The 21419-nt window shown below is 44.2% G+C and overlaps 2 protein-coding genes across 4 annotated transcripts; both read left to right on the top strand.

Annotated features, from left to right (window-relative positions):
• Nucleotides 1-227: 227 nt before the first annotated feature.
• LOC310781160 (acylamino-acid-releasing enzyme-like) lies at nucleotides 228-13825 on the top strand (the record flags this gene model as incomplete). Of its 3 annotated transcripts, none has more annotated exons than XM_083641705.1 (23): nucleotides 228-294; nucleotides 783-912; nucleotides 2564-2690; nucleotides 2840-2927; nucleotides 3155-3230; nucleotides 3352-3443; nucleotides 3591-3665; nucleotides 3772-3909; nucleotides 4010-4101; nucleotides 4259-4299; nucleotides 4702-4823; nucleotides 5247-5307; nucleotides 5434-5531; nucleotides 5684-5735; nucleotides 5944-6035; nucleotides 6328-6469; nucleotides 8001-8084; nucleotides 8317-8397; nucleotides 9034-9122; nucleotides 9616-9806; nucleotides 10058-10160; nucleotides 12366-12472; nucleotides 12712-13825. In XM_083641705.1, the coding sequence occupies 23 exons, from the start codon at nucleotides 283-285 to the stop codon at nucleotides 12815-12817; spliced, it is 2199 nt and encodes a 732-aa protein (XP_083497831.1). In that variant the 3' UTR covers nucleotides 12818-13825. The 3 variants fall into 3 exon arrangements, with proteins under 3 accessions (XP_083497831.1, XP_083497832.1, XP_083497830.1); XM_083641706.1 differs by lacking the exon at nucleotides 228-294 and adding an exon at nucleotides 417-513; XM_083641704.1 differs by lacking the exon at nucleotides 228-294 and having other exon boundaries at nucleotides 708-912.
• Nucleotides 12982-20324, top strand: tlr9 (toll-like receptor 9; the record flags this gene model as incomplete). Its single annotated transcript, XM_083641265.1, has 3 exons — nucleotides 12982-12993; nucleotides 16993-19950; nucleotides 20118-20324. 3 exons carry the CDS (start codon nucleotides 12982-12984, stop codon nucleotides 20322-20324), a joined length of 3177 nt encoding a protein of 1058 aa, XP_083497391.1.
• Between the last annotated feature and the right edge of the window lie 1095 nt (nucleotides 20325-21419).

The following is a 21419-nucleotide window of genomic DNA, read 5'->3' as shown; positions in this document are numbered from 1 at the left end:
CCGTATGTGCTGTGGTATAAAATATACAAAGTGTATCCATGTGAAACTGGGTGTTCAATATGTTTAGTATATTATTTATTCTTTGTTTTCATTATTTTTTATTAATGGAAGAGTCGAAACCTTGCAACATGTTTGCACATTAATTGTCAGAGCTTTTCTTTTTATATGTTTTGACAGGAAGTTATACTTTTCTATTCCGGTTAACTTTACACTCATTGCAGCAGTCTGTTTTGATTGCTTGTTGACAGTGGCAGACTAGCGACTAGCGACACAGTCCTAGTCATGGAGTCACAGGTAAGATTAAACTGACTATAATTTTTTGGGTTGTGAACAGGTGACTAATTCTACAGCTATATCATGAACAAATAAACTATCTAGCCGTGGGAAATGTAACATTATGGCGTTAATTACGTTCTCAGGAACCTCGCTACATACAGCTTTCAAGCTAGCTGACGTTAGCTGTTATCGGTCAGCTGCCACTGGAACTTCCTGCTCATATCCCCGCGGCGGCTAGTAAGTTAGCAAACTAGCTTGTTCACTTGGTTACTTTATATTTCGAGCAGCCCTTGATTATTTTATTTACTAAAAGCAATAGGGTAATAAGCCAAGTAGCCAACAGCTTGCTTTTTGTAGAATGAACAAGCTAACTTAGCCAGTAAACTAACTTGTACATGGCAGACTAACGTAGGTAGCCCCCAATGTGCAAAATGAATAGATCATTGTTCATTGTGAGACAGTTATTACTGAGACGCAGCGTGAGTTTGTCTGCTGCGTGTTGTCAGGTGATGACCAACCCAGAGGACATTTCCAAACTCTACAGAGAGCTCAGCCTCTTCCCGTCTCTGAGCAGAGCAGACGTGGGACCTGTCATCACATCCCAGTATGGAGGCAAATACAGCAACATCTACACGGGTATGTCTGTGCTGTGCTGATGTTCCCATCTATGTACTGCAGGGAAGTACATAGTACTAAGTAGAAGTATGAACTGTACACTCCAGATAAATATCTGGAGTGTACAGTTCATTGACCTATGGAGACATCCACAAATTATGAATTCAAAATGTCTAAAGTAGGCCTACCTACAGTACAAAAAGTTTCATAACTTGGTCAAGTTATCTGACTGACTATACATGTCATCTGATAACGGTTTGCTGTTAACTGATATTGATGTACTGAACCGTTAGGTGTGAGTTGTCGTCCATATTATCTGCAGAGGGGGGTTCACTTGCTGCGCCATCTGTATTACATACCACCATCAGCTGCTGCCGATGAGGCTTGTGACGTCATCAGCTCAGTCACAGCCAAACTACAAACAAAACACCCAAATGCATTTATAGTCACTAGTGGACCTGTGGGAGTTGTTCTTCTGTGCTGTTTTATGGCAGTTGGCATCCTACATTCTGTCCTTCTGGTCCTCTACCCGTGGGAGTTAGACCCCCCCTTGTCTGGAACACTGATGACATCATCACTGATGACATCATCACTGAACTATCCTCAGCCACGAAGGATGACATCATCACTGATGACATCACCGCTGATCACATAATATCCCATTGTGCAACTCGGCCAAGTTGAGCATTCGGTAATTTAATCTGCCCTAGTTACGTAATTCAAAAATCTGCCTCCGTTAGGTCACCCGCAGGGGTGCTCTTTACACTTCCTGAAAGTTTCACCCCGATCGCACGTAAAATGGCATGGGCAATTACCTAATTAAAAAATCTGTTTCCGTCAGGTCACCCGCACAGGTGCCGTTTACACTTCCTGAAAGTTTCAGCCCGATCGCACGTAAAACGGCACAGCTGTGGCCGAACAAAATTCTGCTCACTCACACACAGACACTTCACATTCTTATAGTAGACACTAGATAGGATCCACACACACACACCTACTGTAGCTGCACAATTCAATCTGCAGATCGCTTCAGGGATAAAAGAGCGATGGAATCTCTTACGCTACATTTGGGGAGCCTGAACCTGCCTGGACCCCGAGGGAAAGAGGCAAAACTCAGAGAAGAGAGGGTGCAGGGGCTCCTGAAGAATCTGCTGAGCTTTCTTTGTCACTCTCTTCTGGTAGATATGACTGAGAACATTTAGGTCAGTGCCAATGGCTTTAGAGCACACCTTCACACAACTCCACTCGGCATATTCCTTTCTCTGAGGATGAATGTGCCAATTAGGTAACGAGGGATGATTAGGTGGCCATGATTGAAGCGAGGCCTGTGTGGGAATTTATCCAGTTACACCCCTACTCTTGCAAAAGAGTGCAGATGCGATCTTTGATGACCACAGGGAGTCAGGACCTTGGTCTAACATGCTCACTCACAGCACAGGGGCAGGGGCATTGGGGAGAGATTGATTCATGAGACCAGAGGGAAGAGCACCTCCTACTGGTCTTCCAACACCATGCACTTCCAGCACTAGTATCCCATCCAATGAGTTATCCACAGCCAGACCTGCTTAGCCTCCCCAGGAAAGCCAGTGATGTAATGCAGCAGCCACTGATGCTGACAATTCATTAAAATCAGTCATCAATTAATGCCATTTTTGTTTGATTTCTTCTCCAGAATGGAGCCAGCGTGATCTGGAGAGGAATGAGAATGTCAAGTTTTGCCGGCAGTACATTGTATTCCACGATGACAAATCGGTGGTCTACTCTGGACCCTCTGGAAACTGCACTGAGATCAAGGGAGAGTATGTATACTGTACATTTTATTATTCTGTCTGCAGTGGAGTTGACTGCACTATTGATTTATTTTTTTATCCTGATTGGACTGCACTAATTAACGTAGGTCTGACCCTGTACTGTCGCACTGAGAGATGTCTTGTGTTTGTTCTGTCAGAGTTCTTAGCAAAGATTCCCCCTCAGGAGAAATGAAGGCTGTGGTCAGAGAGTGCAAGGTCAAGGGAGAGGACAAACAGTTTCTGGAGGTGAGTGGCTGGTGGTCAAGCTCAGGCCCCACAGCATTTCTCTCACGCTGCTAATATCTCTCCCTTTCTCTTTCTGTCGCCCCCTCTTTGTGCACCTCACTATCTCTGATACTTGCCATTTTCTATCTGTAGCCAATATCTTTTTAAAGTTGAGGTGAGTTTGAATTGTGAGCTTGAGAGACCTTTGACCTCTCTCCTCCCCTGCCCTCCCCTCTGTGGCCCTCCAGATTTGGAGTAAGAACATCAAGATGAAGAGCATCAACCTCACGGCCTTGAAGAAGCACGGCAAAGTCTACGAGGACGGTGAGAAACATCTGAGCTTATTCAAATCTGCATTTTCCCTTTTATAGCACATTTGTTCAACATTTGCCTTCACATGTGCCAGTGCAGATGTCAACCACCGCACTGTGTTTTCCGTCCTTAGAGCAGTTTGGCTGCCTTGTATGGTCCCATTCTGAGACCCACCTCCTGTATGTGGCAGAGCGGAAGAGGCCCAAGGCCGAGTCCTTCTTCCAGGTCTGTCGGCAGCGTTGGTTTAAATCACAACTCCAGGAAACTCCAGCAAATCAATGCCATGTTGCCATAGGTAGATACTGTAGGCCTAGTATAGTAACAGGCAATTTACCAGTGCTCAATGATTCTATCTCTCATTTTCTGTTGTAGACGGAATTGCCAGAGTCGTGTTCTATTGGGGACGACGAGGAGACTATGAAAGTGGAGAGGAAGGAGGCCACCAAAGTGAATATCTTGCAATTAATACTTCCAAAACACAAACTATTTTCATCATTATCATATGGGAATATGGCAATTTTCACATGGCGTGCTTGTTGCTCTATTCCTGCAGGGGGAGCAGTTTGTCTTCTATGAAGACTGGGGAGAGACACTGGTTAGTAAGAGCTGCCCTGTGCTCTGTGTGTTGGACATCGAGGGTGACAACGTGTCTGTGTTGGAGGGAGTGCCGGAAGATATCTCACCTGGGCAGGTTGGTACTACAGTATGCGTTTGTGCAATGATCCATGCATGTGTATAAATACCTGTCCTGCATATGCTACCAGTGAGCACTCCTATCTCGCTCTCTGCAGGCGTTTTGGGCTCCAGGTGACACAGGCGTGGTGTTTGTGGGCTGGTGGCACGAGCCTTTCCGACTCGGCCTCAAGTTCTGCCCCAACAGGAGGTGAGCAGCGCCGCACTGCCCCACTGAGCGCGAATGAAAACGGGCCTGTCAGAAACTGAGGCAATAAGTCCACCGTTTTTGACTCGTTCACAATAGAATGTGTAGGCTCATACAGAATGTCGTTCGTCTTTCTCTTCTCTCTGTTTTATGCTCTCAGGTCCTCCCTGTTCTATGCCGATCTTACGGGTGGAAAATGTGGTAAGTCTCTTCCGTTATCCGTACAATCCCAGATATATTGAGATGCACGTCCGTTCCATGCGCAGTACGAGACACACCGATCTTTGTACATGGCAGGACCCTTACATGGGCCGTCACTTTGATCGTCATCACAGCTGGCATGTTTACGTTCTGTGTTCAACATGGCGCTCCAGACACGGTGCTATGAGCAACCAGTTAAGCAGGTTTACCTGAGTCAGTCAACCCTTTCACACTGATGGTGGTTGACCCACGTTTCCCAATTCACTAGTCGTGTGTGTGTGTGTGTGTGTGTGTGTGTGTGTGTGTGTGTGTGTGTGTGTGTGTGTGTGTGTGTGTGTGTGTGTGTGTGTGTGTGTGTGTGTGTGTGTGTGTGTGTGCACTTTGTTTGTTTGTGTCCCTCAGAGCAGCTGTCGTCAGGCACCAGTGCCGTGTGCTCCCCCAGGCTCAGCCCAGACCAGTGCAGGATCGTCTACCTGGAGTGTGCCGTCTACGGACCGCACGTGCAGTGCAGTAGGCTCTGTATGGTAAGACAGAGAAAAGCCCCTTTTTAGCAAAAGACCTGTATACGGTCCCTCCTTTACATAGTATATGTGCTGTCTTTGTACTGACTTTCACTCATGGATATTAATATATTATAGAAAGTTCATTGAAAAGAGTAAAGTAGGGATGTATCTTTGTGCACACAATACACGTTCTTATGGCTTTCTATTCTGTAGATATAGATATGTGGATGAGAGGAAGCAAAATAAATACATAGATGAATAAATATATTTGCTTTAACCCATTGATACCTGATGCAGCATTTGCGTGTATATCCCTCATTTGTGTGTGTATCCCTTTAAGACCGCGAACCGCGTCACGCGGTTCGCGGTCTTAAAGGGATACACACACAAATGCTGCATCAGGTATCGATGGGTTAATGTGTTGCTTGCATGTTTTACTCCTAGTTTGACTGGTACACCAAGAAGACCTCAGTGGTGGTGGATGTGGTGAAGAGACCTGCGGAGGGTAAGAAGGAATACATGGCATTGGCAATAGTCACATGAATGCACATCCCCCCCCCCCCCCCTTGTGTTTCATATCACAAGCTGTGTGTGTGTGTGTGTGTGTGTGTGTGTGTGTGTGTCGTTACAGATGGCTTTGCTGGTATCTACAGCTCCCAGTTGTCCCCTCAGTGCTGGTCTGCTGACAGCCAGCGTGTTGTCCTTGCCTGTCCCCAGCGCAGCCGCAAGGTAAAGCCCATTACCGGGCAAACGGCCTGTTACTATGGAGAAAATGATGCTGGGATGTTTTGCTTTTTCTCCTGATCTGCCTTTTTTCCAGCCAGAAATATTTCAAGTAAGCAATCCCGTCATTGCAGTTGCTATGGTCTCTTGTACTGTAGGATCTGCTGGTGGTGGATGTAAGCACAGGGAAGATCACCTGTCCGACTACCAGTGAGTCACCTGGCACTTTATCAGCTTCTGCATTACACACACACTCTGGGCTAACAGTTCCCAACGCTCCTGTTTTGTGGATATTTGTTGTTGTTCATCTCCTAATAACTGATTTTAATGATTACCATAACAGTGTTCAGGGACAGCTTGTGAACATGTTTCTGTTTCAGTGTGGGTCCGTCTAATGACGTTCTTTATTTGCTTGTAGAGTCTGCTGATGTTGGTAACTGGTGTCTGCTGAACCTAGAGAGAGATCTGATGGTGGTCAGCTGCTCCTCTCCAAACTGCCCCCCAAGTCTGGTAGGATCAATGTTTTTTCTTTCCCTTTCTGTAGAATGTTGTGTAAATGTGTGTGTTTTTGCTGGCATGTGCCCCAAGTTATTTGTGGGCTGAGCAATGAGGCAAATTTAGGGATTTTCATTGTATATTGTTTTCTAGATGTGGAACAATTTTCTAGCAATTTTTTGGCCGCTAACGTTAAATGGATCTAAAGGAGAGACTGGGTGGGACACTTTTAGAATGGACTAAAAACATCTCTATTTAACGAGGGAGCCACTATGTCACCTGTTGCAATGGCGTCCCCTGTGTCCAGAGGTGTGGTTTTCTGCCGACCAATGGGGAGGAAGAGGAAGTGGTCTGGATTACCCTGGAGGAGTCTCAGAGCCAGCAGACAGACATCGATTGGCAGATCTTGACCTTTAGCCCGCCCCCAGAACAAGACAACAGTCAATACCGTAAGTGCATCAGTCCTCCATTACTTAGTATCTACACAGGGCTCATAGCAGGAGGAGGAGCCCAAATACATCCACTTCTTTCACTATTGCATAGGTTTGAGATGATGCAATTACAGTATTTTATCGCGATGAAGAGGAGAATCACTTGCATTTCCCATTCCAACGCAATTATAATTGTGCAGTGTTTTGCAGCCTGATCTCTAAACCAAATAAACAACCAAAGAGCAATGCAAATCAAGCTTGTGCACACACACCTATTGCTGCCCAGTATTCCATGACAATCACAATGAACCTTCAGGAAAGAACACATCTCATAAGACCTACGCGATCATCACTTGTCGTACTTTGCACGACAAGCAGATACATTGGTCACTTGGCACTGATACAGATTAGTGCTCATTATATTGCATGTACTGTCCGGTAGACTTGCTTGCCAGACTCTCCTCCGTTTCACGCTGCACCAGCGCAGGAGTGTCTGGCTCCTCTTACTCTGGTATAGCGGGGGGGGAGGGAAATGCTCCGTTATCTTTACAACCATCCACCGAATGTACCAAGCAGGCCTGCTTTGCACAATCCAAATCTTCATCAAAACTTGCCATTTTCAGCGTGTAGGGGGGCTAACTTGCTAGCTAGCGTTGTTGTTTCACAGCGGCGGAGGCATTTGAGAGCAACACGCAGGGAGCGGAAAGGGATTTCCCTTCGCTCCGACTGAAATGGTCGCCGCCATTAGCAGAGCTTATCCCCGCAGCCTGCTTCCAGTGTGTCAGACTATATTACATGTGCAAGTCATTTGTACTCGCTCATTAATTAGAATATAGATGATACAGTATCTTATACGTAATTCCCATAAATCAAATTCTAAACAAAAGGCAATGTCATCCAGGTTAGAAATTCTTTATTTTTTTACATTATGACATCCACAGCCAACCAAATTAATGAAGTATTGGTTCATGCTTTACACAAGCAAGTACTATATCTGTGACCTTCGTCTTAGAAGGGCTGGTTGTGGTTTAGTTGATGCTGTTTGGAGAAAGCTGCTGAGGTTGACAGGAAAGTTTTCGGAGCAGATGGTTGAAGAGCCTCGGTGGACACCAGGGTCAGTGGCAGTCCTTCCTGACCTTTTATTCACTCCGGTGTCATGCAGTTGGTCCTGGACAGGATCCACATTTTGCTTGGTATATATACGATGAAGTTGCGTATAGTTACATCATCATGATTTACTTACTTATACCTACTAGCCCTCTGGGGCATAGGCCGTCGACGAGGGCTCTCCAGCCGTCTGTGTGTCCTGGACTTTCCGATCCAGCTGACTCCAGGGTATAGCCCATCCTTTCCTTGGGTGTCTGCTTCAAGGTCCCAGTGCCAGCTGTGTTCATGGCTGTCCCCTCTTCCCCCCCCCACCCCCCCCCCCCCCCCCAGAGGGTTCCAGGTTAGGGCCTGTCTGTCTGGTGATGTTTGCTGCAGGCTTTGCAGAGTGTGTGTCCACGTCGTCGTGATCATGGCACTACTGGATGTTTCTATTTGTTTCCAGCGGGCCTGGATTTTGAAGCTTTGCTGCTCAAACCAAAGGAGGTGAAGGAGGGAGTGAAGCTGCCGCTCATCGTCTCCCCTCACGGTCGGTCACTCTCATCATAGCACATTTTTATGGAATATTGATCCGTTTTCTTGTGCATATCTGATATTTAAGCTAAAAAGTTAATAGTCACGTGTATCAATGTAGAAGGACGATGAAAACGTTCTCTTTACCATAATTAAGTAAAAAGCAGATAAAGTGATATAATCTACATTTATTTTTGCTTGTTGTTGTTAGTGTTGCATCTTACATAATTGGTTTTCTTTTACTTTAGGGGGTCCTCACTCAGTGATTGTAGCCGACTGGCTTCTCTCCTCCTCTGTGCTGTGCAGGATGGGGTTTGCTATATTACTGGGTGAGTTCAAGTTTTAAGCAATGATATTGCCTTCTGTATGTGTGGAACCTGGTCAGGGGAGTTTTATCCATTGATAGGATGTGTCTGTGTTTTTATTATTATTATTATAAAATTTCCCCCTGCTGCCCCGGTCGCTGCTCCACCCTCTGCCAATCTGGGGAGAGCCGTAGACCAGCACCATGCTTCCTCCGACACGTGCTCAGTTGCCAGCCGCTTCTTTTCACCTGACAGCGGGGAGCTTCACCGGCAGGACGTACTGTAGCACGTGGGAGGATCACGCTATTCCCACCAGTTCCCTTCCGTCCCGAACAAGCGCCGCCACCCGACCAGAAGAGACACTAGTGCAGCGACCAGGACAGGATTGTGTCTGTGTTTAAGTGGATGATGCCAGAATGTAATTAGCAAATGTATTTATTTATACCTTCTCCTATCCACTGGTGGGATACTTTTAAAATTGTTTTATTTATTTAGCTAATAACTCCTAGGTAACATTTAAAGAGCACACATGCCAGCCAGGGTATCCGCACTTGAGAAGCAAAAACAGCAAATGCTGTCTGTATTTGTTTAAATAATATTATGAGATGATATAACACCTAGAGGTAATCCTTACATGTTAACGTGTCTGTGTTTTTTCAGTGAACTATCGTGGCTCTATTGGCTATGGCCAGGACAGCATCCTCTCACTACCTGGCAATGTGGGCACCCAGGACGTCAAAGATGTTCAAGTGAGAAGAACACAACAAATGACACACACACATCTCCAAATGCTGTTTTACCAGAAGGATTCTGAACATTCGTTACTTCAATTTGTTTGCCCTAAAAATAACTAAAATAACAACTCGGCACTGCCCTTCCGGGGGGAGGCATGAAGTCAATGCAAGTTGTGAGTGGGGGGGGCTCACAACTTGCATTGACTTCATGACTGGCAGCTCGGGTGCAGCACGCTTGAAAAATAGAACGGAAGCTGAAACTATCGCTGCAGCGTAGCGTCAGCGTGGCAGTGCGGCTGGTGTGAACGGTCTCGCCTGTTAACAAGGACGCCGAAATGAAACTGCCATAGTGCTGCGTAGCTTCAGCGTGGCTTCGGCATATGGTGTGTGAACGAGCCGGTTGCTTTTCCCATCTGACAAAAAAAAAGGGGGGGAACCCCCAGCGTAGTTCTCCACCACAAATTGTTGTCTTACTTCTTCTTTTTATCACGTGTTTATTTCACTCCAGTTTGCCGTGGAGAGCGTTCTGAAAGGCCAGGAGTTTGACGAGCACAAAGTGGCAGTTGCCGGGGGCTCCCACGGTGGCTTCTTGGCCTGTCATCTGATTGGCCAGTACCCAGACTTCTACAAGGCCTGTGTCGCTCGCAACCCTGTCATCAACATGGCCTCCATGATCGGCGGTACAGACATCCCGGACTGGTACGTATTCTCATCCACGCAGCACACACACCTGTTTACTCGTTCAGTCATTCACAGCTACAGATCTTAGGTGTTGTATGACTGGCGGATGTGACATTCTCCCCTGACGGCTGTGTGGGTGGAGGAATAAAGGGCATGTGTCTGTAGGGCAGGAAATATTCAATAATGCACACAAACACTGTGGCAACAAAAGACTGGAAAGGCACCCAGTGATTATTCTCCCTGCGTACGGTTCACCGTGTTTTATGCAGGTGCATGGTCGAGGCTGGCTTCGACTACACTACAGACTGCCTGCCTGACCCCGCTGTTTGGGAGCAGATGTTGAACATGTCCCCCATCAAACACGTCAGACAGGTCTGTGTATTTCTCTCCAGTGCGTGTACCTGAGTCAGACAGGTCTGTGTATTTATCTTGAGTGTGTGTACATGAGTCAGACATGTCTGTGTATTTCTCTCGAGTGCGTGTACATGAGTCAGACAGGTCTGTGTATTTCTCTCGAGTGCGTGTACCCGAGTCAGACAGGTCTGTGTATTTCTCTTGAGTGCGTGTACCCGAGTCAGACAGGTCTGTGTATTTCTCTTGAGTGCGTGTACATGAGTCAGACAGGTCTGTGTATTTCTCTTGAGTGCGTGTACATGAGTCAGACAGGTCTGTGTATTTCTCTTGAGTGCGTGTACATGAGTCAGACAGGTCTGTGTATTTCTCTTGAGTGCGTGTACATGAGTCAGACAGGTCTGTGTATTTCTCTTGAGTGTGTGTACATGAGTCAGACAGGTCTGTGTATTTCTCTTGAGTGCGTGTACATGAGTCAGACAGGTCTGTGTATTTATCTTGAGTGTGTGTACATGAGTCAGACAGGTCTGTGTATTTCTCTTGAGTGTGTGTACATGAGTCAGACAGGTCTGTGTATTTCTCTTGAGTGTGTGTACATGAGTCAGACAGGTCTGTGTATTTATCTTGAGTGTGTGTACATGAGTCAGACAGGTCTGTGTATTTCTCTTGAGTGTGTGTACATGAGTCAGACAGGTCTGTGTATTTCTCTCGAGTGCGTGTACATGAGTCAGACAGGTCTGTGTATTTCTCTTGAGTGCGTGTACATGAGTCAGACAGGTCTGTGTATTTCTCTTGAGTGTGTGTACATGAGTCAGACAGGTCTGTGTATTTCTCTCTCGAGTGTGTGTACATGAGTCAGACAGGTCTGTGTATTTCTCTCGAGTGCGTGTACATGAGTCAGACAGGTCTGTGTATTTCTCTTGAGTGCGTGTCTGTGAGTCAGACAGGTCTGTGTATTTATCTTGAGTGTGTGTACATGAGTCAGACAGGTCTGTGTATTTCTCTTGAGTGTGTGTACATGAGTCAGACAGGTCTGTGTATTTCTCTTGAGTGTGTGCATGAGTCAGACAGGTCTGTGTATTTCTCTTGAGTGTGTACATGAGTCAGACAGGTCTGTGTATTTATCTCGAGTGCGTGTACATGAGTCAGACAGGTCTGTGTATTTCTCTTGAGTGTGTACATGAGTCAGACAGGTCTGTGTATTTCTCTTGAGTGCGTGTACATGAGTCAGACAGGTCTGTGTATTTCTCTTGAGTGTGTACATGAGTCAGACAGGTCTGTGTATTTCTCTTGAGTGTGTGTACATGAGTCAGACAGGTCTGTGTATTTCTCTTGAGTGTGTACATGAGTCAGACAGGTCTGTGTATTTATCTCGAGTGCGTGTACATGAGTCAGACAGGTCTGTGTATTTCTCTTGAGTGTGTACATGAGTCAGACAGGTCTGTGTATTTCTCTTGAGTGCGTGTACATGAGTCAGACAGGTCTGTGTATTTCTCTTGAGTGTGTACATGAGTCAGACAGGTCTGTGTATTTCTCTTGAGTGTGTGTACATGAGTCAGACAGGTCTGTGTATTTCTCTTGAGTGCGTGTACATGAGTCAGACAGGTCTGTGTATTTCTCTCGAGTGCGTGTACATGAGTCAGACATGTCTGTGTATTTCTCTTGAGTGTGTGTACGTGAGTCAGACAGGTCTGTGTATTTCTCTTGAGTGTGTGTACATGAGTCAGACAGGTCTGTGTATTTATCTTGAGTGTGTACATGAGTCAGACAGGTCTGTGTATTTCTCTTGAGTGCGTGTACATGAGTCAGACATGTCTGTGTATTTCTCTTGAGTGTGTGTACGTGAGTCAGACAGGTCTGTGTATTTCTCTTGAGTGTGTGTACATGAGTCAGACAGGTCTGTGTATTTATCTTGAGTGTGTGTACATGAGTCAGACAGGTCTGTGTATTTATCTTGAGTGCGTGTACATGAGTCAGACAGGTCTGTGTATTTCTCTTGAGTGTGTGTACATGAGTCAGACAGGTCTGTGTATTTATCTTGAGTGTGTGTACCAGAGTCAGACAGGTCTGTGTATTTATCTTGAGTGTGTGTACCTGAGTCAGACAGGTCTGTGTATTTCTCTTGAGTGCGTGTACATGAGTCAGACAGGTCTGTGTATTTCTCTCGAGTGAGTTTATTGGTGTCTCTAGATGACGTAGTAATCATGGGTGATCTCTCTCTCCCAGGTCAAGACTCCAGTATTGCTCACCTTGGGGGAAGATGACAAGCGTGTGCCTAGCAAACAAGGCATAGAGTACTACAGAGCTCTGAAAGCACTACATGTCCCCGTCCGGTAAGCAGCTCATTGGTAGCGAATATTCTGGCTTATGTGAGATATGCACTGCATAACAGGTCCTCCTAGGGGTAAAAAAAGTTATCCAGCACACACCACCAGGATAGAAAAGCTGGACACTTTATTTTGTTAGATTTAAAAAAACAAGAAACAAGGCGAACAAACAATGCGTTGTTATGTTATGCTTCATCAGGTTGGCTATATTTGTCACTGATGCACTTGTGTTTGTTGTTGTTCAGGTTGCTGTGGTACACAGGGAACAACCACTCCCTCTCCAAGGTGGATGCCGAATCCGATGGCTTTATGAACATCGCTCTGTGGATGACTCAGCACATGTGTGAGTGATGCTGCTCTGCACGGGCGACGTTAGGCCTGGGCATCGGGGGCTATAGCTCCAAATGTCTTATGAAAAGCCCCCCCCCTAAAGAGGGCTGGGCCAAGCCACCAGTGTCTTCAGACCCTACAAACACCCCTGCTGCTCAGATCAATGGTAGTGCCCAAAAGCTGCCATGGCTGCCAGAGTAAGAAAGCGGGACTCTACTGTACAGTGTGCGGTCCAAGCCAAAGCATTCGCTCTCTCAACAGAAACATGGTTGTGTCATAATTTCTGTAACTCGTCTTCCGTCTGTCTCTGACTTCCTCTGAAACATACAGTTAGGTCCATATGTATTTGGACATTGGACACAATCTTCATCATTTTGGCTCTGTACACCACCACAATGGACTTGAAATGAAACAGTCAAGGTGTGCTTTAACTGCAAACTTCCACCTTTTAATTTGAGGGTATTTGTGTGGTGGCCTGCAAAAACCCTTCACATGGTGGGAATTTGACATTTTTTCTGACATTTCCATAAATTAGAAACGCTCCCCTATTACAGTATATATCACCTTTTGAATGATTGAGATGGCTCTCTCAGATCCAAAGTTATGAGTATTTTAATCTGTTACTGTATGTGTCTAAAAGTAAAAAGTGAGGAAAATACACAACATTGTATTTTCTACAGTGGCATTCCACCAAAACCATAAGAATAAATACTTTCCCTTTTGTTTTATGAAAATAATTATTCACCATGATGTTACCTGATTCGGATGTAAATACCCTCAAATTAAAGCTGGAAGTCTGCAAGTGAAGCACATCTTGATTGTTTCATTTCAAGTCCATTTTGGTGTACAGAGCCAAAATGATGAAGCTTGTGTCCAATGTCCAAATATATATGGACCTGATAGTAATGATTTTAAATATATATGGACCTAATAGTAATCATTTCTGCTGTTTTATTTTTTGCTTGTTTTTCCAATGTTTCTAATATATGCCTTTATACACAGAAAATAAAGTTTTTGTGTCATATTGCAAAGAAATTAATGTAAGAATCAGTCTTTTCTCCAACCATTGTTATGATTTATGTTGAGCTTAATCAGAAGGCATCAATACACCTAATAATCATAAAATATGCCTGCCTGCCCGCCCGCCCACCTGCGAGAGAAATACACTGACGTCTGTGGTGGAGATATGAGTTAAACCAGAGGAAATAATTTTTTTGAAAGACCGATGGCATAAAGTTTGTCAAGGAGAAGGTAGTGATCAACCATTTCAAATGCTTCAGTAAGATCTAGAAATATTAAACCTGTAAAGCATCATGTTATCCAGTGAAGATGTTCATCATTGGTCATTGTAGAGAAGTTCGGTCTGAAACCGGATTGGAATGAGATAAGATGTGACAGATATTATAATTTTTCAAATATTCTTGCTATACTAGTAATAATGGAGATGGGTCTATAATTATTAACATCAAGCGGATCACCACCTTTATGCAAAGGGGTAACTGGCACATTTTCCACATTATAACTTCATAAGTAGATAAATATAAATAAGTCAAAGGATAAGACAGAACATGTGAGGCAAGTTTGACTACCACCACCACCACTACTTGAACTTACACCACAGATAACATGCTGAACATCACTTGGGTTGGGGTGGATTCATCTAAAGGAGAAGGAGGTACCACATTTGGAATTATTCAAAGAGACATTGGCCCGGCATGAGGAAAATCAAAAGAATGTTGAACTGTCAAACTATTCATCATTCATCTAGTTTGACAGTTATTGAGAGTTGATTTGAGTTCATGAGTTATTAATTTGAGTTAGTGTGGACCAGTGATGTCACTGGTCCACACTTTAACACTCAATAACTGTCAAATTAAATGACAGACTTCAAAACAGTTTACAGTTTTCTGATATACTACTGATGTTCTAATGATACAAAGCTGGTTGAAAATGGGCGGAGTGTTCCTTTAAGACAGGTTCTCAAATGTTTTTCAGCCAAGGACCCCTTACAAGATAGAAAATATACCGGGGACCCCCTCATTCTGATTTGTGATTTTGGGCTAAGCATTGTAACGTGCTTGACTTTTAAATTGATAGGTTTGTTAGATTATAATGTAATCCTAAAATGGTTCATGGATAATCCATGAACCATTTTAGATTTAAAGCATACAATATTTTCGTTGAACTATGAAGCTTTTGCACAAAAAAAGGTTTTTATTTTTATTTTCCTGAAAACCTTTCGCGGACCCCCTGGCAAAGTGCCACGGACCCCTGGGGGTCCCCGGACCCCCATTTGAGAACCACTGCTTTAAGAAACACACTTGTGTAACTATTTCTGTAACTCTTCTGTGGCAAGGTTGATGCCTACAATGAATACCAGTGAGTTTATGGGGAATTCCATTTGAACACAAGAGCGGAATGAAAACTGTTTTGTCTCCGACTTCCTCTGAAACATATTTCGTAATCATTTTTGATTTCTCTTTTTTGATTGTTTTCCCAAGGTTTCTATATTTGCCGTTATACACAGAAAATGTTTTGTGTGTGGCGTGGGTCCTATTGCAAAGAAATTAACGTAAGAATCAAGACTTTTCTTGAACCATTGTTAGGATTTACGTTGAGCTTAATCAGAAGGCATCAATACACTTTTGACAGGTAAGGTAAGGTGATGTCAGTATCGGGTGGTAGTCGTCATGATATTGACTTTCACTCTGATCACATGACCACCATCTGGATGTTGAATGCACCCTCAGCTTTCACTTCTGCATAAGTGAGTCCAGTTCATCACTGCACAGACGTTCATGTACCTTGTCTTTTAAATTCAGCCTCTCCGCAACTGGATTATAGTTTGTGTCAGCTGGCTCTACGTGGATGTTGAAGAGATATGCATTAATGCAATACTTAATATGGTAAGTTGGATCAAATTATATTTTACCATTTACACAGAAAACTGGGTCTATGCCATTCTTTTATCATAAGTAAATCAAAGATATACCCACTGTATCATCACATTGAGAACAAAATAGATTTATAAGCATGACATTTCAAGATGCTTGCATTTAGATCATCTGATTCAGATGGAGTTTGCACATTCTACCTGTGTTTACAGTGTGTGGGTTCTTTCTGCCAGGTGCTCCAGTTTCCTCCCACCATTAAAGACATGTTAAAGGAGCACTCCACCGAAAAACAATTCTGATTTATTTTGCACATGATCTCACACATATCTGAAAACGAAACAGTTTTGCATACATTCAATTAGTTTAACAGTTATTGAGAGTTGATTTGAGTTAATTTTGTGGACCAGTGATGTCGTTCATGCACAAAATAATGACATCACTGGTCCACAAATCAACTCTCAATAACTGTCAAAGTAAATTAATGCCTGCAAAACTGTTTACAGTTTTCTGATATACTACCGATTTTGTAATGATACAAAGCTGGTTGAGCTTTCCTTTAACCCATTGATACCTGATGCAGCATTTGTGTGTGTATCCCTTTAAGACCGCGAACCGCGTTAACGCAGTTCGCGGTCTTAAAGGGATATGCACACAAATGAGGGATATACACGCAAATGCTGCATCAGGTATCAATGGCTTAAGGCCAACGCTTTCGGTGCCCCTGACCAAGGGCTAAAAAAGAACAGAACAAACAAGAACAAATGCAGAGGATGATTCTGTTGTACTTGTACAATGGCAGTAAAGGAAATCTCAGATCAAGAGCGTAATATTTACTGGCAATTCTATGCAGATACAGTAGCAGTAGGAATGTTAATAGTATGCTGCCTATTGTGCTATTCGACTTATGTTCCAATGCGGGGGTCAGCTAATAACGTTTTCATTTCTGAAGAAGGTCCTTGTTGACCGAAACGTCAAAAATAAATCGACTGGGAGCAAGTCAAGCAGTGTGCGGACTCTATTTCTTTTTATCAGCTAATAACTTCCCATTGTGTTGACACTTCCTGTGACAGTACAGTACTTATATTGTGTTTATTGTGTTATCGGCCTCTAGAATCATCGGCCACTCAATGTGAAATTGCAGCCAAAGAGTCAGACTAGGTTTGACCAGGTGAAACAGATGGCGTTTTGAACAGGAAGTCATAACACAACTGGGTCAAGTGGGCGCAGGGGCTACATAAGGTGAATACTTTGAGCAGTCAATATTGAATTTAATTCATATGTGTTTTTTTGTGTTTTTTACAGGCTCTATTACAGAAAGTCTTTCTCATACTTTGTCAGCTTCTTCCATTAGTGAGAGCCAGAAATCCCATCTTCTTCCCATGTGACAATGACGTGAACGTCACCACAGTAAACTGCGACGGCAGGCCACTCGTCCACGTTCCCGTCATCAAGTCTACCACAGTGGTGTCGATCACTTTAAGTCGGACCAAGATACGGCAAGTGGGGCAGGATGCTTTCTCAGGTGTTCCAAACCTGAAGGAACTGAAGATAACATGGAATTGTCTCCCGGGTAGCCTGCGAGCTTTGAATGACCACTCGTGCAAAATGGACATCCACTATGATGCCTTCAGGAGCCTGATCAAACTTGAGTATCTCAACCTGTCGGGAAACAGCCTCACCTCTTTACCCTGGTTACCTGACAGCCTGAAGGCTCTCAATCTAGAGAATAACCGGATCTTCAACATAAGCCACCCTTTCAACACTCCACATCTAGAGCAGCTGCTCCTCTCGAAGAACTGCTTTTATGCAAACCCTTGCAACCAGTCATTTTACATCAATGAAGATGTTTTCAGAGGGCTTTCTAAACTCACAAAGCTCTCTTTAGGATATAATAATCTGACGACAGTCCCGACAGGGCTGCCAGCCTCGCTGGAGGATCTGGACTTGAGGGAGAATACAATCACAGAGATTTTAGATGGGGCATTTGCCAACCTGACCCATCTCAAATCTTTAGTTCTGGAGTGGAATTGCCAGCGTTGTGACCATGCAGCCCGGCCCTGCTTTCCTTGCCCCCAAAACCGCTCCCTCTACCTCCATCCAAACTCACTCTATGCTGAGAACAGCTCCATGAGCTTCCTGAGCTTGAGGGGGAACTCTCTGCGTACGTTTCCCGAGGGCCTTTTCCGACCTTTGAGGAATTTAAAGGGTTTGGACCTTTCGGACAACCTCCTGGCATATGCCATCCGTAACGGCACCTTCTTCACAGAACTGAAGGGCCTGACTTGGATCAGCCTCATCTATAACTATGAGCCAATGAAGACGTTTCCAGAGCTGATCCTTTCACCAAGTCTCGGCAGTGTCACCAGGTTACAAACTCTTCTCCTCAGCGGGAACTTTTTCCACACACTTTCAAGCCAAAGCTTTGAAGTTCTTTCCAAACTTCATGAGCTAAAGAAACTAGAGCTGCGAATGAACTTCATCAACACCTGCAACATGAGTGCTCTGGCACAGTTGCCTGCCCTTACCGACGTCGTCCTCTCCCAAAACATGCTTAACTTCCTTCCCTGCGCTTCTAGACACTCATCTGGGTATGTGTCAGAGCAAAGCTCTCAGAATCAGAACTCGAATGCATACGATTTCCCTGACCCACCCCTTATGCTCGGAGATCGAAGGTGTGACCCCTGGGAACCAAACAAACAAACAAACTTGTTGGAAATATTGGAACACAATGTGTCACACATTCCAACAATATGGGACTTTAAATGTTATTTCTGCCAAGATAACTTGACATTTGACCTCTCTCAAAATGACATCTTCTCTCTTAATAAAGATATATTTGTAGGTATGGAAAATGCTGTTTGTTTGGACCTTTCCTACAATTACATGAGCCAGACCATGAAAGGTGGGCTGTTTAATAACATGAGAAACTTAGTTTATCTTAATATGGCATACAATAGGATTGATCTGTATCATCGAGAGGCTTTTAGTGAGCTTCACACCAGCCTGAAGGTACTGGACCTTAGTAACAATGAATATCACTTCCTGATGAAGGGCATGGGCCATCGCTTTGAGTTCATCCATAGTCTGACTAACTTGGAAGTCCTAAGTCTGGCAAACAATGGCATCGGGATGCGAATAGATCACAGATTGAGCAGCAACTCTATGAAGTACCTCTACTTCTCTGGAAATCACCTGGATGACATGTGGGCCTCCGGTAACAACAACTACATCCATTTCTTCCAAGACCTTACAAACTTAATCTACCTGGATATCTCCCAGAATGACCTGAGGTCAGTCTCACCAGATGTGCTCTGTAACCTACCAAAGAGCACCGAGGCTCTCAGCATCAGCAACAATCAACTGAACTACTTCCCGTGGCAAAACATCACAGCACTCGGAAGTCTACGTCACCTCAACCTCAGCGGAAACTTCCTTGCCGATTTGCCTGATATAGCCGTAACATTTGGATCAAATTTTTCTCTCTTGGACCTCAGTCACAACTATATTAGCTCTATTCCTGAAGACTTCTTCAGTGAGGTGAAAGCCTTGCGTTATCTCTACCTCAACCACAACCATCTCAAACAGCTGCACCACCAGCTGCTCCCTGCCCTACTGAAAAATGTCGGTACCCTTCAGAAACTCACCCTGCATGCCAACCCCTTTAAATGTGACTGTGGTACGTCTTGGTTGGCGGACTTTTTGCGCGGCACACCTGTGGAAGTCCCTTATCTCACCACACATGTTCACTGTGAGTTCCCAGAGTCCCTGCAGGGTGAGAGTGTGCTGTCCATCGACCGACGTTCCTGTCAGGATGTCTACGGCAGCTTGGCCTTCCTCTTCAGTTCCTTCGTGGCTGTGGCATTCACTGTCCTGCCCCTGTTGAAGCACCTCTACGGCTGGGACCTGTGGTACTGCTTACAGGTGCTGTGGGCAGGACACAAAGGCTACTCCCAGCTGCCCGGCAGTGACTGCCACAAACACCACGATGCGTTTGTGGTGTTTGACACAGGGAACCCGGCCGTGAGGGATTGGGTCTACAACGAGTTAACTGTCCATCTGGAGAGCTCACACCACAGGAGGTTCTGTCTCTGTTTGGAAGAAAGGGACTGGATTCCCGGGCTTTCCTGTATCGAGAACCTCCACAACGCCGTCTACAGCAGCGTGAAGACAGTGTTTGTGCTGTCCAGTGGTGGTGCAGCGGTGAATGGTGTGATCCGGCAGGCTTTCTTCATGGTTCAGCAGAGGCTTCTGGATGAGAAGGTTTGTAAAACTGAACTTTTATTTATTTATTATTTAATTTTGATCAGGCAGTGTATTTTGAGTCATCTTTATGTGCATTTGATGGATGTCTGTCCTATTCCCATTGAGTTGTTGTTACATTTCCATGTAACAAAATCGTCCCTGCTTTTATCCAATTTCCAAACCAGGTGGACGTAGCAGTGCTGGTACTGTTGGATGAGATGTTTCCCAAGCTGAAGTACCTACAACTGAGGAAGCGCTTGTGCAGAAAGTCAGTGTTGTCCTGGCCAAGGAACCCAAGGGCCCAGCCTCTGTTCTGGAATAGAATGAGAATGGCATTGTCTTCAGATAACCTTCGTTCCTACGACAACAACATGAGTGAAAGTTTCATATGACTTTGTACTTCTCCCCTCTGACCGCTGATATGGAACACTAGGGGGGGGGGGGGGGGACTTACCCCCTGATTCCTGCCATAAATCAAATATCTTGATCTTGGGCCATCAAAATGCCCTTGAATGACATATTTTTATTTTCAATTTTATTCATTATTTCATGTAACTATTTTACTGTTCGTTTGTGTACCACTATGCTATCTGTCTTGTCTGTTGGTCTAAATATTGAATTAGATATTCAGTGGTTTACCAAATAGTTCCTGTTAGATATTTTCAAAACACCTGCTTCACTTTGCATGTAACCACAAATGTCCCAAGGAAGTGATGCATATAAAAGGTTCCCACCCGTCAGTATTTCACTTCTCGTCTGGGACATAATAGGACATGAAACTGATTACTCTTTTGGAAACATTTTCTATTAAGCCTGTGTCTATAGTACATTATAATCATACTTATAACACATTATAATCCATTATAAAAACCATAACCTTTTTCATATAACCTAAGTGGTAATGAAAAAGCTTGAGAACAGATTGTAAATAATGTATTAATAATGTTATCAAACATAACTATGCATGATTATAACGTATAATGCATTATTATTATTATGGCATTATAATGTGTTGTAAGTATGATTATAATGTAATGTGTTATAGACATTGGCTTCATAGAAAGTAGGCTACCTTATTTTCCTCAAATTGTGTTTAGGTTTCAGGTAGCAACAGTTTAGCCTACCTATTGTTATAGTAGCCCAAAGCAAAGTAAGGTGTAATTTCTCAAGAGGTTCTCTTGTGTACACCTGTTTGTGAGTGATGATGACATAAACAGAATACTTACTTTCACACAAGATTCTGCAGGCTGCAGCTCACCAGATCAGGAGTCAATTGAAAGATAGACCTGGACAGTGCGTGCATGTACACAACACTAGTGTAAACAAAGGTGTAGCTTGTCTTTAGTCCAGCTGTTCCAAACCTTTTTCATTAAGGACCTCCAGAGTGAGCCACTTTTATCCACAGAGTCAGAGACCATTCAATAAAAATATTTTTTGTATCAGGAAACTCTTATCTGAGAGTGGAACCTCTAAGTTAGAATACAATA

Source organism: Poromitra crassiceps (assembly GCF_964638095.1).
Source record: "Poromitra crassiceps genome assembly, chromosome: 8".
Classification (NCBI taxonomy): Eukaryota; Metazoa; Chordata; class Actinopteri; order Beryciformes; family Melamphaidae; genus Poromitra; species Poromitra crassiceps.
This window is presented reverse-complemented; position numbering and strand designations above follow the sequence as displayed.